The 15,883-nt window shown below is 33.6% G+C and overlaps 2 protein-coding genes across 2 annotated transcripts in view; one reads left to right on the top strand and one right to left on the bottom strand.

Moving 5' to 3' along the window:
- cby1 (chibby homolog 1 (Drosophila)) overlaps positions 1 to 15,883 on the top strand; it is a 142,835-nt gene that overhangs the window by 50,465 nt on the left and 76,487 nt on the right. The window lies entirely within an intron of this gene.
- Positions 1 to 15,883, bottom strand: part of gucy2cb (guanylate cyclase 2Cb) — a 30,802-nt gene that overhangs the window by 13,539 nt on the left and 1,380 nt on the right. Inside the window, exons 2-16 of the mRNA XM_056469530.1 lie at positions 14,451 to 14,557; positions 14,296 to 14,363; positions 11,906 to 12,121; positions 11,677 to 11,798; positions 10,976 to 11,075; positions 6,543 to 6,648; positions 5,735 to 5,876; positions 5,569 to 5,651; positions 3,570 to 3,687; positions 3,262 to 3,334; positions 3,027 to 3,129; positions 1,664 to 1,726; positions 429 to 500; positions 227 to 331; positions 47 to 133 (exon numbers count right to left, since the gene is read on the bottom strand). Coding sequence (XP_056325505.1) covers positions 47 to 133; positions 227 to 331; positions 429 to 500; positions 1,664 to 1,726; positions 3,027 to 3,129; positions 3,262 to 3,334; positions 3,570 to 3,687; positions 5,569 to 5,651; positions 5,735 to 5,876; positions 6,543 to 6,648; positions 10,976 to 11,075; positions 11,677 to 11,798; positions 11,906 to 12,121; positions 14,296 to 14,363; positions 14,451 to 14,557 — 1,565 coding nt within the window. The remainder of the gene's footprint in view (positions 1 to 46; positions 134 to 226; positions 332 to 428; positions 501 to 1,663; positions 1,727 to 3,026; positions 3,130 to 3,261; positions 3,335 to 3,569; positions 3,688 to 5,568; positions 5,652 to 5,734; positions 5,877 to 6,542; positions 6,649 to 10,975; positions 11,076 to 11,676; positions 11,799 to 11,905; positions 12,122 to 14,295; positions 14,364 to 14,450; positions 14,558 to 15,883) is intronic.

Raw genomic sequence — 15,883 nt, forward strand, 5'->3', positions numbered from 1 at the left:
ATTGTCAGCTATCCATCCAGATGCTAATACTGTATCTTCCCATTACCTTTGCAATGTCATACATGACAGAGATCTTAAACTGCCAGTCCATGAAGGTCTCTTCAGGGTATGAAATCTTATCATCAAGCACATACTACAAGAGGAAATATGCATAATACAGTGATTTCACAATTAAAGATGTTTTAAAAGAACTGAAGATTTGTATGACGTTTATTTTAATACTTACTCTAAGAGATCCTCTCTCCCCGTATTCAAACACACCAAAATACTCATTGTCAAATTTGACTGTCCCATAGAATTTGGTCAGATTGCAATAATCAATTTTCAAGAGCTGAAATGAAAGTGGCATTGTGATATTTTTTGCAAAAACACGAGTTTTAAAAGATTCAGTATTTTTTTATTCTGTAACAAGAATGAGATGCTGTTACCGTGTTGAGCTCTATCCTCTGTTTTTCAGTGAAGCTTCCATCTGTGAGTCTGAACTCCTTTAGGATAACAATCTATAGAAAACATTTGAACATTTTATTTTGACAGTCTTCTCCTTGTTTTATATTCTTTTGACTAGTTGTCTGCTCAATACCTGGGGCCAGGTTCAGAAAGGATATTAAAGGGATTGTTCATTCACAAATGAAAATTTTCTCACTGTTTACTCACCCTCATGTGGTTCAAAACATTTATGAGTTTCTTTCGTCTTTTAAACACAAACATTTTTCAAAATATCTTTTTTTGTGATTAAAAGAAGATAGAAACTCATGAAGGTTTGAAACAAGTAAAGGCTTTGGTTTAGTTTTGGTTAAACTATCCCTTCAAGTGAAAACTCTGAGTATGTTAACTCTGAAATGAGAAAAACTCTGGGTTTTCTGTTTCAGAATGGGATGTTTACCAAACTTGTGTTTCTAAAAGTGAGGTAACTTATACTTATTTACCTGTTCAAGAGCAGATTTTCTGCAAACCCAGAGTTTCTTTCTGTCTCTCTTTTTTAAAGTACAATCTGTGTTTCAATACTTCATTCATTCATTCATTCATTCATTCATTCACACTGCAAAACTGTTTTTGCAAAGAATTTTACCATCATATGAGATTTCTTTATAACAAAATTAATAGAAATTGTCATTTCCTGGGAGCATCTAAATTAAGTGAATTTTGCATAAAGGTGCCCTATGAAGAAAATTTGGGTATACCTAGACATAGCTGAATAATAAAACCCAGTAAACCCTGTAAAAAAACAGGCCAATCAGGACAACCCCTTTGTTGTACACCCATTATTACAGTTAATAATAATAAAAACCAGGACTATTAGGAGTGTCAGTTACTAAGTGCAAATTTACAATAACTCCAGTTTCCCATCTCAGAGTAAGTCAACTTCAATCTCAGAGTTGGTTGAACCTCCTTGACGAAATGAACCTTAGCTAACACTTCGTTTTGAAAGTCCCTCATTTGACAAAGCAGTTTTGCAAGTACATACCGGCTTAATCTACTAAACCTAACCCATTGTCACAATCTCCTAGTAGTCTACCAATACAGTTAGTTGACAAATTTAGAATGTTAACAGCAAAAGTTAATATGTAGGTACTTTTTAAGTCAATAGAATGTCTAAAGAGGACCGCTAAAATAAAAAACACTTTCAAAATGTGCAAAAACACAATGGAGTAATGTACAGTACCTTTTTATCATAACGTGCACGGCGTAGAATGTAGGTACTGTTTTCTGTAGAATCTTCCTCAATCTATCCACAACACATATGAATTATTTAAAAATGATGCATTAAAAGTAATAAATTATGGCTGTTTCCACTTTCAAAAGGCGTACCGAACCGAACCGAACCGTACCGTACCACTCGGCACTCTTTCGAAAGGTTACCAAACACGAGAAAGGGTACCAAAAGGCGGAGCTAGACGTGCAGCTGAACGCTATTGGTTTACAGAGATACGTCATTTGCTTACGCAACAAGCCAGAATGAAAACAAAAAACCCGCCATGTTTAAAATACACACAGCTGAGAGATTACAGCGGAATTATATATACATATAATAACGAGCCATGGTCGATCCGGCTCAAACAAACCTTGTAGTCGTCTTGATGAACAGCCACAAAGCCATGGAGCAGAGCAGAATCTACCCTGTGCCTCGGATTTTTTTACGAGGCAGTCTGAAATGCGGGCGGCTTCGCTTTCTTCCTTGCGCTCGCAGTGCGTCTACATCTGAAATTACAAACTTCTTGAGCTGATGATAATAACGTGTGCTTGATTATTGACGTGCTTTTGAAACCCGATCCTGTCAGACACTGACAAACGCGAGAGTGAAGCGCGAAAAAGTAAAGGAGACACCGGGAAAAAGGAGCACATTATTTCAGCAAACATGAACAAAATGCCATGTATAACTAACTTATTATCTTCACCTTTTGGATTAATATGAACTAGGAACGATGGAACTACTGTCTAACAGAGGCTACATGTGCTGCTAAAGATTACAGACACAGATGAGAGGTTTTCACTGACTATAGGCTATATTTTGTGTTGTTTTTGAACCTAAATACGGACGAAATGTAGTTCTTCTGTAGTTGATAACATATCGGAGACTGTAAGGGGCTGTATGTGTTTTTATATTTTCATTTATTCATTTATTTTATATAATTACAGACGTTACAGTAGGCTGTTTCACACTGTCATAGATCTGCAATTATAATCAACTCATGTCAATAGAAAAGTTAGTAATAAACATTTCTACACAAGTATTTATGTGTGTAAACCATCTATTTTGTGAGAAGTTTCTCATATGATATGTGAGCGACCTGTACAGCTTTACTGTAGACATTTCCTCGAGCGAGAATGACATCGACTGAAACTTTCTGTCATACACCACGCTCACCAAAAGGGTACCCTTGTTAGTGGAAACGCAAGCCTGATAAAGGTGACCCGTACTGACCGAAACGTACCATACCGTACCAGTCAGTGGAAAAAAGCCTTAATTGTGACATTCTAAAAGACATTATAAAGACAATATAGACAGTGAGACTTTGGTAAATTACCTTCAGAGAGATCATGTTCCACTCATTTAACTCTAAAGGTGTAATGAGCTGTGATGAAATGTGAGACCATCGCTTCTGCATGTGATGGTAATACCTGTTTTGCCTTTGAAATATGTCATGATGATAAACAATGATGAATATTTTGCTACATACAATTTCATGCCAAATCTGCACAGGAAATGTGCATTAATATAATAAAGCAAAATGAGAAGTGTAAAAAATTTAGAGCTCTAACCAGTAAAAGATGAAGGCAAGTGTACCCATGATGCCGATAACAGTACAGAACACTATGACGATGATCTCAATGACTAAAGAAATCAATACATACATACATACATACATAAATAAATATTGTTTTTATATAAACAAAAAATATACAAATTACAACCATTACATAATGATTGATGCTTTATGAGTAAAATCAGTATTAATAAAATAATTTGAAAATTAGGGTATAAAAGTGTTACTGTTAAAATACGATCAAATAAAAAAAAAGTACAATCTTTTACTACTAAATCCAGTCGTATTTTAATTCCTCTTTACCTGAGAGACCTTTGGATGGACTGTCGTTAGGCAGACGAGTCTGCCAAATGAAGGAGGGACTGCTGTCCTCTAGTAGTGTTCTGTTGGTGGAAGTGTTGAACTGGTAAAGAATGTTGTACTAAAGAACAGAAGAGTACACTTTAATGTCCAGTAATCGCTTCACAGTTCACTATAAATTCTTATTTTCTACATATACACTGATCGGCTACTATATTAGGTACCATACCCCTGTTCACCAGCTTATTAAAGCTAATCAGCTATACACACTAGATTAATTAACATTTAGACCAAAATACATGGTCATCAATCTGGTGAAGTTCACTCCACGTATTGGAATGGGAAAGAAAGAAGATTTTTAAAGTCAACATGAAATCAAAATGTTCTCTTCTTATTTTTATTTGTGTAGTAGTGCTTGTTATAAACAATGTATTTGTGCATTACAATATTTAGTAAAAACTTAATCATAAACTTCCTTCCCCTCTCAAACAACTTTTTCTAACGTTTGTTCACATGGAATGCCCTTAGGGCGGGGCTATCAGTCCTTTAGGGCGGGGCTATCAGTCCTTTAGGGCGTGGCTATCAGTGCTTTAGGACCGGGCTATCAGAGTGTGCCGAGTTTCTTTCCTGCCTTCGCAAGAGGCTGTGATTCGATTCGTTGAATATAATACGATTCTGTCTGTAATTTTTTTCAAGTTTTGTTCTGATCATCATCAGGCATCTGAAATCATGGGTGCTGATGGTGATGCCGGTGGACAGTAAAATCCGCCATAAGTGAATGCAAACTGACATTCAAATCTTCTTTCATTTTGTTAGCAACACCTATCTGTCAATAGTTCTATTTGGTTCCATTCAAATATTTCCCTCGACTTAGTACCTTTATTTATCAGGGGTTGCCACAGCGGAATGAACTGCCAACTTATCCAGGATATGTTTTATGCAATGGATGCCCTTTCAGCTGCAACCCAGTACTAGGAAACAAGCATAAACACTCTTGCATTCACACACATACACTACGGCCAATTTCATTCAATTATTTTCTTTTCGGCTTAGTCTCTTTATTAATCAGGGGTCGCCACAGCAGAATGAACTGCCATCCAGCATTTGTTTTACGCAGCGGATGCCCTTCCAGCTGCAATCCAACACTAGGAAACACCCACACACTCTCACATTCACATACATACACTACAGCCAATTTAACTTGTTTAATTCACCTATAGCGCAGGTCTTAGATTGTGGGGGAAACCGGAGGACCTGGAGGAAACCCAGAACATGCAAACTCCACACAGAAGCACCAACTGACTCTTGCTGTGAGGCGACAGTGCTAACCACTGAGCCACCGCGCTACCTTCAATTTGTTTTTTTTTCTCAGCTGTACATCACGATAGAGGAAAAAAGGACAACATTACCTTCTGTTTCTTGCTGATTTCGGAAATTAGTTCACTTTATTAATTGAGATCCCTCCAAAATTTCCTGATTTAAGTTAATAATAAAAAAAACTACATTTACACAGTATAGTGGGCACTCAAATCACTTTACTGAGTTTTTTTGTTGGGGGATGGGGCAGTCTGCAGCATCCACCTGGACAATGCAACAGCAGCCATTCTGTACCAGACCGCACACCACACACCAGATTATTGGTGGAAAGATAACAGCTAATTAGATGATATGGGGATGGTTAAGAGGTTATGATGCACAGTGGGCAAGTTATCCAGAATTCCAGGGAGACACTCCTACTCTTTATATTTATTAATTGTCATTATAAAAAAACATTTACATTGCAGCCTTTTGTGATTAGTTAATTGCAGTGTTACAGTATTTATCATGAGTTTTCAAAATCGCGATAATCATTTACGGTTTTAATCATAATGAAAATTTGACAGTAATATTAACCAACAGATAATTGACTGTAGTTTAGCTTGAAACCGGTAATAATGAAAACACTAGTACCTAATAAAGTGGCAGCACGTGTACACTGACTTATGTGAAATCTGTTGCATACCTGATTATTATTGTTAGTGTAGATCAAAGAAAACATCAAGTCCCTGTCCCCATGCTGATCCAGTTGATATTCTCCAGCAATACCTATCGCATTGGAACATATTTTTAGATCAAAATGATAGAGCAAGTTGAACATTATGACTGAAGCGACTAATGAATAGCTTCACCTTCGAAAGAGACATTTCTAAAGTAGTTCATGCTGACTGAGTCCATATCCTGAATATCTAAGGAGCCAGTTTTCTGGATGTTCCTCATCACCTGACCAAACAGCAGCACAGCATCATGATACGCTGCAATATAATCATTCATCTGAAGAAAGAGAACATTGAGGAGATGAGGGTTAATACTTAGAGCCATAAAGCCATTACACAGAAATATTTGCATTTGAATGTGAAAAAACTAAACAAAATAAATAAATAAATAAATAAATAAATAACAGATTTTGATGCTTTTCTTTTTGTTTTTTAAATAACTTTTGATTTCAAATGCATCTTATATTATTAACTAATTTACAAAATTAAAAATTCTAATTGATTTGCAAAAAAATTATTTCTATACATGTTAAAACTAATGAAATAGCAATAAAACGTATGACAAAAATGTATTTTATTTTGACAAAAATACACACAACTTTAAAGTTGGTACAATTTTTTATGCTCACCAAGCTTACATTTGTTTTAATATATTTTATATTTTGATCTGTTATGGCAACACCTCATGGTCAGCAGCCATGTTTTAAATTGTGCTGTAGAACCATGCTGATTCAATACAACAATAACTTAATTATAAATCATAATATTTTTATGGAAGCGATTTTTCTGAATTTTGTGATGAGCAGAAAGCAGTTATCAGTAAGGCAACATTATAAATGCATTTTAGATGAGAGAATCCTCATTTAAAGTATTTATTCATGAAAATGAAACAAGTTTTTAGCAAGTTTGGACCTGTTAGGACATAAATCCAATCTTTGCCCACCGTATTGTTTCCAGAAGTGTCAATGGTGTATTGTCTTGTGTTGGGCATTGTGAGGACCAAAACATTCCTCATAAAAGTGTTAGATGGCCCTTTATAATAGACATCACTGTGAAAAAGAATTAGTTTAGTCTTTTTATATAACCACAGTTATATCACGCAGATGGTCATACATGGATATTTACACATCAGATGATATGCATAAAATATCAATTTACAGTTGAAGTCAGAACTATTAGCCTCCCTTTGATTTTTTTCCCCCTTTTTAAATGTTTCCCAACACGTCTAACAGAGGAAGGACATTTTCTCTGATAATATTTTTTCTTCAGGAGAAAGTCTTTTTTTTCCATAATATTTTTATTTTTTGTTTTCAGTTTGTTCACATTGAAATACAACATTTTTCCAACAATAACCTTGTTGCATTTACAAATTATACAAAAAATAAGGATATATAAATATTTATATTAAAAACAAAGCAAACAAACAAACAAAAAATAAATAAATAAAAGTAAAACTGCTCCTCTTTTGTTGGTAATGGTAATCTATTCAAACATGACTATTATAATCATACTGAGTACTAAGTACAACAAACATATATTGAAGAATGTATCAAAGCTATAAAGCTGGAACTGCATTGTCCATCAAAAAAATTATTCATCAACTTCTTCCTCCGTTATATCCACTTCTTTGATATAACTAATGAAAGGACTTCATATGTTTTCAAATACACACTGTTTAGCTTTTAGTATATAAGTTATTTTTTCTAATGGCAGACTTGACAACATTTGTCTAATCCATTGAGTAGCGTTTAGTCTTTGCATCTTTGGCCATAGCAAAGCTACACATCGTTTGGCATAAAGCAAGCTGAGGTCTATAAATACTTGTTCGCTTCTACTATAATTCGAGTCCTCTGGATATAAGCCCAGCAAAAAAAGCTTTGGGTCGAGGAGGATTTGTTTTGAAATAATTTTTTCACTTATGACTCTTACCTCTTCCCAAAATAATTTAATCATTGTGCACTGCCAAATACAGTGAAACAAGGTTCCTCTAGCTTTCCAAACATTTTGTACAAATATCTGGTATGTTTTTATTATATTTATTTAATTGTACTGGTGTTACATATGTCCGCATATTCCATTTATTTTGTATAAGTTTAAGACGTGAATTTATAGACATAGTGTGAGCTTTAGTGCAGGCTTCTTTTCAATCTTCATCCGAAAATCCAGACTGCAAATCTTCCTTCCATGCATTCAACTTGCATTATGAATTTTCGGGTGAATTCATTGTCAGCAAACCATAAAATTCTGATATGATACCTTTTCTCAGATTATCTTTTATCATCATGTTTTCTAAAGAGGAATATGGAGGTCTATTTAGATCATTATCTTGATTTGCTTTAACAAAACTTCCTAATTTAAGTTATTTGAAAAACTGTTTTCTATTAAGATTAAATTTAAGCCTCAACTCTTCAAAGGACATCATTCTATCTGAATCTGTCAAGTAAAGATTTTGAATCATTTTAAGTCCTTTCAACTCCCACAGTTTGAATGTTGCATCTGATCTTCCTGGTACAAAGAACCGATTACCCCATATTGGACTAAATTGAGACAGTGAATGTGAGTTTTTTTTAGATATGTTTGTACATCAAACCATATCTTTGACATGTGTTTTACAATTGGGTTTTTAGTTTGTTTGCGTAGTTTTTTTGCCGTGTCTGAATAAATGTATGAGGGAAGAGGTAAGGTTAAATTATAAGATTCCATTTCTGTCCAATGTGGAGATTCACTTGTTGAGAAGTAGAACATAATAGACCTCAGCTGTTTCGCCCAGTTGTACCATAGTAAGTTTGGACATTTTAAACCTCCTCTGTCAAATGGCAGGTATAACAAAGACAAAACGCAATCTTGCCCTCCTATTGTTCCATATAAATCTAACAAACATGGTTTTTATTTTTGCAAACAGTTCTGAAGGTGGAGGTAATGGAATATTTTGAAATAAATAAAGTAGTTGGGTAGTATGTTCATTTTTAAAATATTAATTCTTCCAATTATAGAAACTGGTAGTGACATCCATCTATCAATTGATTCGTTATTTTTTGTCATTAAAGATGCATAATTAGCATCAACAATATTTTCTAATCTTGGTAAAATCTGAACACCCAAATATTTAAACTGTTCAACAACTCCAAATTGAGATGCCTCTACATTTGGATTCTTTCTTTCATTTGAATTTAAGATTAATATGGAGGATTTTGTTTTATTGATCCTATATCCAGAGATATTGCCAAATGTTTTAATTATTTGTACCACAGCTTGAATCGATTCACTTAAGTTTGACATGAATAGAATGACATCGTCAGCATACAAGGCTATTCTATGTTCTGTTAGTCCTAACGTTATTTCAGAGTATTGCTGATGTGAGCGTGCTGCAGCTGCGAAGGGTTCAATTGCTAGTGTGAACAACAAAGGAGAGAGAGTGGGCAACCTTGTCGGCATCCTTTATCAATTTTTATTGGTTTGGAAATATTTCTGTTAGTTAGGATTTCTGCTGTCGAATTTTTGTATATTACTTTAACCCATTTTATGAAGTTATTTCCCATTCCAAATCTTTCTAAAACATTGAAAAGATAGGGCCATTATACCCTATCAAAGGCCTTTTCGGCATCTAATGATAAGAGTGCTGTATCTGATATTTCTTTGCTACTATGAATAATGTTCAATACCCGTCTTACATTATGAAAACCCTGCCTTCCCATTATAAATCCATTTTGGTCTTTATTAATAATATATGGTAATGATTTCTGTAGCCGGTTTGCTAAAAGTTTACATATTATCTTAAGATCAGAGTTTAACAAACTTATAGGTCTCATGTTTTCACATTTATTAGGGGGTTTACCAGGCTTTGGCAATAAAATAATCAAAGCATTATTCATAGTAGGTGGGAAATTACTTTTTTGAAATGCCTCCAGAAACATTTCCATTAGTGGAATTAGTAATTTATTTTTGATTTTTTTAAATAGATCTATTGGGAGACCATCTGGTCCTGCCCTTTCTTTGATTTCATGTTATCAAAAGCATTCCCTATTTCTTCTATATTCATTTCATCTCCAAATCTGCTTTGTGTTCATTTAAAAGGACAGGTATAGGTAATTCATCTAAAAACATTTTTTGATTTTGTAGACTGGTTTTACTTTTTGCTTCATATAGTTCTTTGTAATAGTCTCTAAAGGCATCCTTAATTTCAACAGGATCCACTATATCCTTTCCATTCACCCTTACAATTGTAATAGGTGTTTTGGTCTCCAATTGTTTTATTTGCCATGCTAAAAGTTTACCTGATTTATCTCCCTGCTCGAAAAAAGATTGCTTTAGTCTCAAAAGACTGGAGGCAGCTCTAAAAGCAGATAGCTTATTGTATTCAGCCCTCAAAATCATTAACTCATTTTGAATTTGTGGATCATTCTTCTCATAGACTTCATCATAAACTCCTTGAAGAGTTTTTATTCTATGTTCCAGTTGTATTCTCTTCTCTTTCATCTTTTTTGATTTTGAACCTACGTAACTAATAATATGCCCTCTGAGGAAAGCTTTAAAAGCTTCCCACTTTATACATGCAGATGTTTGTGTAGTATTAATTAAAAAAAAATATTCAATCTGTTTTTCTATATATGTCACAAAGTTTTCATCTTGTAACCATTTATGTTGAAAGTGCCATCTAGTTGGGTCCTTTGTCAATTTTCCATCCACATATTCTATACAACATGGGGCGTGATCTGAAATCACAATATTATCGTAAAAGCTGTTATGAATATTGGCCCGTAATTCTGAGGAAATTAAAAAATAATCGATTCGAGAGGATGTCTTGAACACATTTGAGTAACAAAAATATGATTTTTTTTGTGATTTCATTTCTCTCCAAATATCCAGCAGATTAAATTAATTAATTAAATTAATAATTTCTGCTCTACAAGTCTTTTTTTTATTTTTATTTTTTTGGCTATAATATAAGCAGTTTTTAATTTTTTATGAACCATTTTAAGGTCAAAATTATTAGACCCTTTAAGCTATATTTTTTTCAACTGTCTACAGAACAAACCATCGTTATACAACAACTTGCCTAATTACCCTAACCTGCCTAGTAAACCTAGTTAAGCCATTTAAATGTCACTTTAAGCTGTATAGAATTGTTTTGAAAAAATATCTAGTCAAATATTATTTACTGTCATCATGGCAAAGATAAAATAAATCAGTTAATAGAAATAAGTTATTAAAACTATTATGTTTAGAAATGTGTTGAAAAAATCTTCTCTCCGTTAAACAGAAAATGGGGGGGCAGGGGGCTAATAATTCTGACTTCAACTGTATATATCATATCAAATACATGTAATATTAGTTGCTCTATATTAAAGAAAGCAAAAAAGAAGGTAAACAACTGACTTGTAAAGGTCAATAAGAAGAAAAGCAATTTCACTATCATAGTCTGTAGTGCCGTTCTTCAGACCCCTGATGTCATCAGGTGTCCCACATAAAATGAACACTGTAAAACACAAATCAACATCAGTTATCAAATAAAAACAAGCTTCAATGTATTTAACATTTGGAAGATTTTTGAGTACAGCAGAACATTTTGTTTAGGTACATTAATTTAACAAAAACCGCAACAAAATGTTGTGCATGAGGCTTCTGATTGGCTGCAAGCTTATTGTAACTTATTCAAGATCTAAGACAAACCCTTAGTGTTTCCTGACTTTGTTTTTCTCTTGAACACCTAAAAAGATATTTTGAATAAAGTTGATGAAATAAAAAGGAGACCAATAGCGGCCAGTATTCAACATTCTTCAAAACTTCTTCTTTTGTCAAACAGGTTTGAAACAAGTAGAGGGTGAGTAAATGATAACAGAATGATTTATTTTTTGATGAACAATGTCTTTGAGTCTAAAAAATCTATTTGTTTACATTTTAGTAATCAGGCTCAGAACAAAAAAACATATTAAGATTTATATTTATCAGACTATACTAGGTATTGGCTTTCAAAGATAAAAAAGTTTTTGTTGATCTGTATTGGCCAAAATGTACCCACATATAATACATTTACCAACTGAAGCTTGTACTAATATTTGAATAAAAGAAAGTCTCACAGTTACTCTGCCGGTTATGCTTGGCTATAGCTTTAGTGAGGTCATCCTCTTTTCGTATAACCTCAATTTCCTGCAAACTGGGGGAAAAACCACCATTGGACACCTCAAGAGCATTTATATACCTAAAGATGAGGGAAAAATATCAGCGTTAACTTGATCATCGAAACTGCAAAGAAATATTTCTGTATTTCTTTACTAAACAATTAATATATAATATCACTATCCTCACCAGAAACAGTCCTCTGTGTTATCCGGTTTCTTGTATAAGTACGCTGTTTCCCACTTAGGTTTAACTTTGTCATGAAATTTCCAAAAGTTGATGAAGAAGCTGGAGATTTTTCTGGCTGGAGGCAGGAGACGAGTCAGATCTCTCTTCAAGTCACAAGACAAACCAAAGCTTCCCGCTGAGATGATGGGCATATTGAGGTTCAGACCGATCTCCAGACTACGAAAGTAGAGGGCGATAATAAGAACATGTATAACATGTAGACATAGAGGATTTATTTTCATGTCTTGTGGTTATATAGGGAAAAACAGCAATGAGCATGTGAAATTGATTGGCTGAGAGACAAAGCTAAAGATCAAGTTCTTTCTTTTTGTGTATCAGATATGGTCAAGTACAATTCAAAATCCTTTTAAGAGTTCACACTTAGCTGATGCGCGGTAACTGTGTGTTTGGCATGCTGTTCCGGGAGAGAGCCCTGAGCTTGGAGGATCCTCGAGCCCTGGGGCTCCCTCCTGTTTAGTCGGAGAGAGGAGAGTGTGAGCTCAAGAAGAGCTCAAGAACACCCCTGTTATTTAGCTAGGAAAGAGGGGAAGGAGTCAGTGTAGCCTCTATGCGTTAAATGCAGCCAGGCTCAAGCATCAATCAGATTTATGTTTTGGAGTTGTCCTAATATTAGTAATTTTAGAATTTTTCAGTTATTATCAGAAGTGGTGGGAAAACAATTATATTTTGGCTACTTTTGGTGTCGTTAGTGATGATATGAAGCTACCTAAAAATCAACTTTTGATTCACTTTTAGCACATAGACTGATTTGACTTAGGTCAAACTGGAAGTAAAAATAACCTCTCCACTGCTCAGCGTTGATAAAAAAGAAAAGTATGACCTGCCTGGTGTTTGAAAATATCAGACTTTCTGTATTTCTTTCTTTACATTTCCCCACATATACAGTATACTGTAAATATGATGTTAAAGGGTTAGTTCACTCAAAAACTCTGTCATAATTTACTTTCCCCTAACTTTTTCCAAACCTGTTGATGTTTCTATCTTCTGTTAACAAAAAAGAAGATATTTTGAAGAAAGCTGGAAACTTGTTACTATTGACTTCCGTAGTATTTGTTCTTTCTTGCATGCCAGTGGTTACAGATGTTCAGCTTTCTTCAAAATATTTTCTTCAGTGTTTAACATAAGAAAGATACTCATAATGGTTTGGAGCCACGTGAGGGTAAGCAAACAATAACAACGTTGTGAAAAATTGTGTTGTGAATGAAAAAAGGAAAAAGAAATTGATTGGCTGGGAGCGTTATTTTGAATGAACCAATCAGAACTGCAAGCTTAATCTTCCATTTCCTTACTACTGACCATTCCGTCCTCTTGATTACTTCTTAAAGTCACTGTAATAAACATTTATTCAGGTAGTCAGGCAGGCAAGAGTCAAAATTAGGAGCAGACAGTAACACGTAAGTAATTTAAAGAGTAAACAATGTAACAGGCGAAGGGATCAAGGCTGGTGACAAACAATCATAAAGAGCACAGGTATAAACAAACAAAATGTCAAAACACAGTAAGGCAATTTAAAGAAAACAATTAGAAATAAACACTACAGTGGACCAAGACTCAGCACTGGATGTGTGTGTGTGAGTGGTGTAAATATGGTCCATGTAATCAGTGATGATGTCCTTCAGCTGTGTGTGTCTAATCAGGAGATGAACTGAAACCGATGTAATTGCAGGGCAGGATGGGTTTTGTAGTTTGAGTTAATGACAGGGAATGCTCTCTGTAATGCAGCTTGTAAGGGCAACACTGGTTGCGATCATAACACTTACAAAAAATATTTGTCACAAAAGAAACTTTGAGGAAACTTGGAAAATAGTAGTAACCTATGGATGTCAGTGGCTACTGCTTTCCACTATCTTTCGTGTTCAAAAATAGAAAAGTTAAATAATTGTCATAAAGGTGTTGAGCAACTAAAGGATGATTATATTGTGAGTAAATGTAACTATTCCTTTAAGAGTGCATTTTAAACTATTTCACTAGACTTATGAGTACATCTTTATATGTAATTTATGTGTTTATACGTGCTGAAATATGGTTAAAGTTGAAGAATTTAAACATTAATTAAAACTTAATTTAATCTCAGTGTGAGATTATAGACTTCAGAGAACATTTAGGATCTCATTTTTAATGTTTTGCAAAATACATATTTTGTTGTATAATCTTCAAGTCTTTTTTATTGTAATTATTTTTTAAAACTCTTGTAAGGCTTAATGTACACTACAAATTCCCCTTCAGTACACTAAAGCACACCTTTTATCAACAAGTGTGAGTACTATATTGTATTTGAATTTGAAGTAGATTCTTAAGTAAAAAACCTACAAGAGCAAAATCTAACTTACTCTGCCATTTGAAAAGTGGCATATGTGCAGGTCGGTCCCAGCAGAGCACATCCCTCTTCTCCAGCATTCTACAAAACAAATCATGACCATTAGAGAAAACACACTTTCTAAGTAGTGTAGTTCCCATATAGTATGTAAGAAGAGCCAAAACTGACCGCAAGATCATTTAAAATTTCAACTCCTTCGCAGGCGCTACTGCTGCAGCCTGTTTTCTGGTAGTAGATGGTCTGAAACCCTCTGAAGCTGACTGATAAATTCACACCTTGACGAAGAAGGAAGCAAATTTAACAATTGAAAATGTTAACTGACATTTAATAAACATTTCAAACTGAACTACTTTGATATTTAAAGTTTTCACAAAAAAAGCCATTTGAATTATAGAACGATTTATAAATACATAGACTTCTATTTTCAAAAATAATGATTTTTTAATAAAAAAAAAATATGAAGGAATTTTAGTTGTGACTATAGCATGTTTGTATAAGAGTGTTTTACTAAAAAAAATGCAAACAAAACATTCGTCTCAGCAAAGGTTAGATAAACATTTTGATTCTCTCGGCTGAGTTTTGTGTCACTGCATAAATGGTTTCAGTCCAACATCTCTTAAACATTGAGACTTTTAGCTACTTTAAAAAAATGCTGTTTTCTACACAATTTCTTCATGTTGTCCCAACACAATTCAATTAACTTAACTAAATCATTTTTACAAATTTAAGTGGACTGAACATAAAATATTTAAGTTGTCCCAAAAAAAACCACAAGAATTGTGTTGTTTCAACTCATTTTAAATTAGCTTGAAAAAGCACAAAAGTATTTGTGTGTATGTTGCCATCTAAATTTGTAAATTTATTTTATGCACAAAATCAAAATATTGCTATAACAAACACTGTTTCTCTCATATGTCTTCAAGATAGTAAAAATTTTACATTTATTAAAAAATAGCATAATTAACTAAAATAATTAAATCACGTTATCTGGCTTTTTCCTTTATAGAAATTAAATAAGTTGCTCTTAAGAGTGGCAGACAAAACACACAATAACAAATTAAGTCATGTATGTTTGAAGGCAGTGCCTGATGTTTGTAAAACTGTTGTTTAAGACAGTTCTAAAAGCTTCTTAAACAACATAATTTTAAAAATGGACTTTCACCTGGATGTTTGCACAATAATTAAATCAACATTTGCGATGGTGTAGATGAGATCTGTTCACTGGTTAGTATATTATTTTTAAATCACATCATCTGTTGAGGCAGAATAAAAGATTACTATTACTTTTTCAATGTGCATCAAGGAATGTTTTTAATTTAAAAAAAAATTATCAGACACAATTAAGAGCATACATTTTTTTTTTAATTTGTGCATTTATGTAATCTTTACATTATGTTTTTTTTTAATGCAATATCCTAAAATGAGAATAAAAATATGAATGAATGGAGATATAACTGTCAAGACAATTAGCGCTGAAATGATTGTGTATTGAGACTCTCTGCATTATATCGTCCTATGAATTGTCTTTTGTAGACAACCAAGCTTTTTTGGCAAATTGAATGAGTTAGCAAAACTGTAAAGATGCAATATCACGGGTTTTA

The sequence above is a fragment of the Danio aesculapii genome, chromosome 12, assembly GCF_903798145.1.
Source record: "Danio aesculapii chromosome 12, fDanAes4.1, whole genome shotgun sequence".
In the NCBI taxonomy this organism is placed as follows: domain Eukaryota; kingdom Metazoa; phylum Chordata; class Actinopteri; order Cypriniformes; family Danionidae; genus Danio; species Danio aesculapii.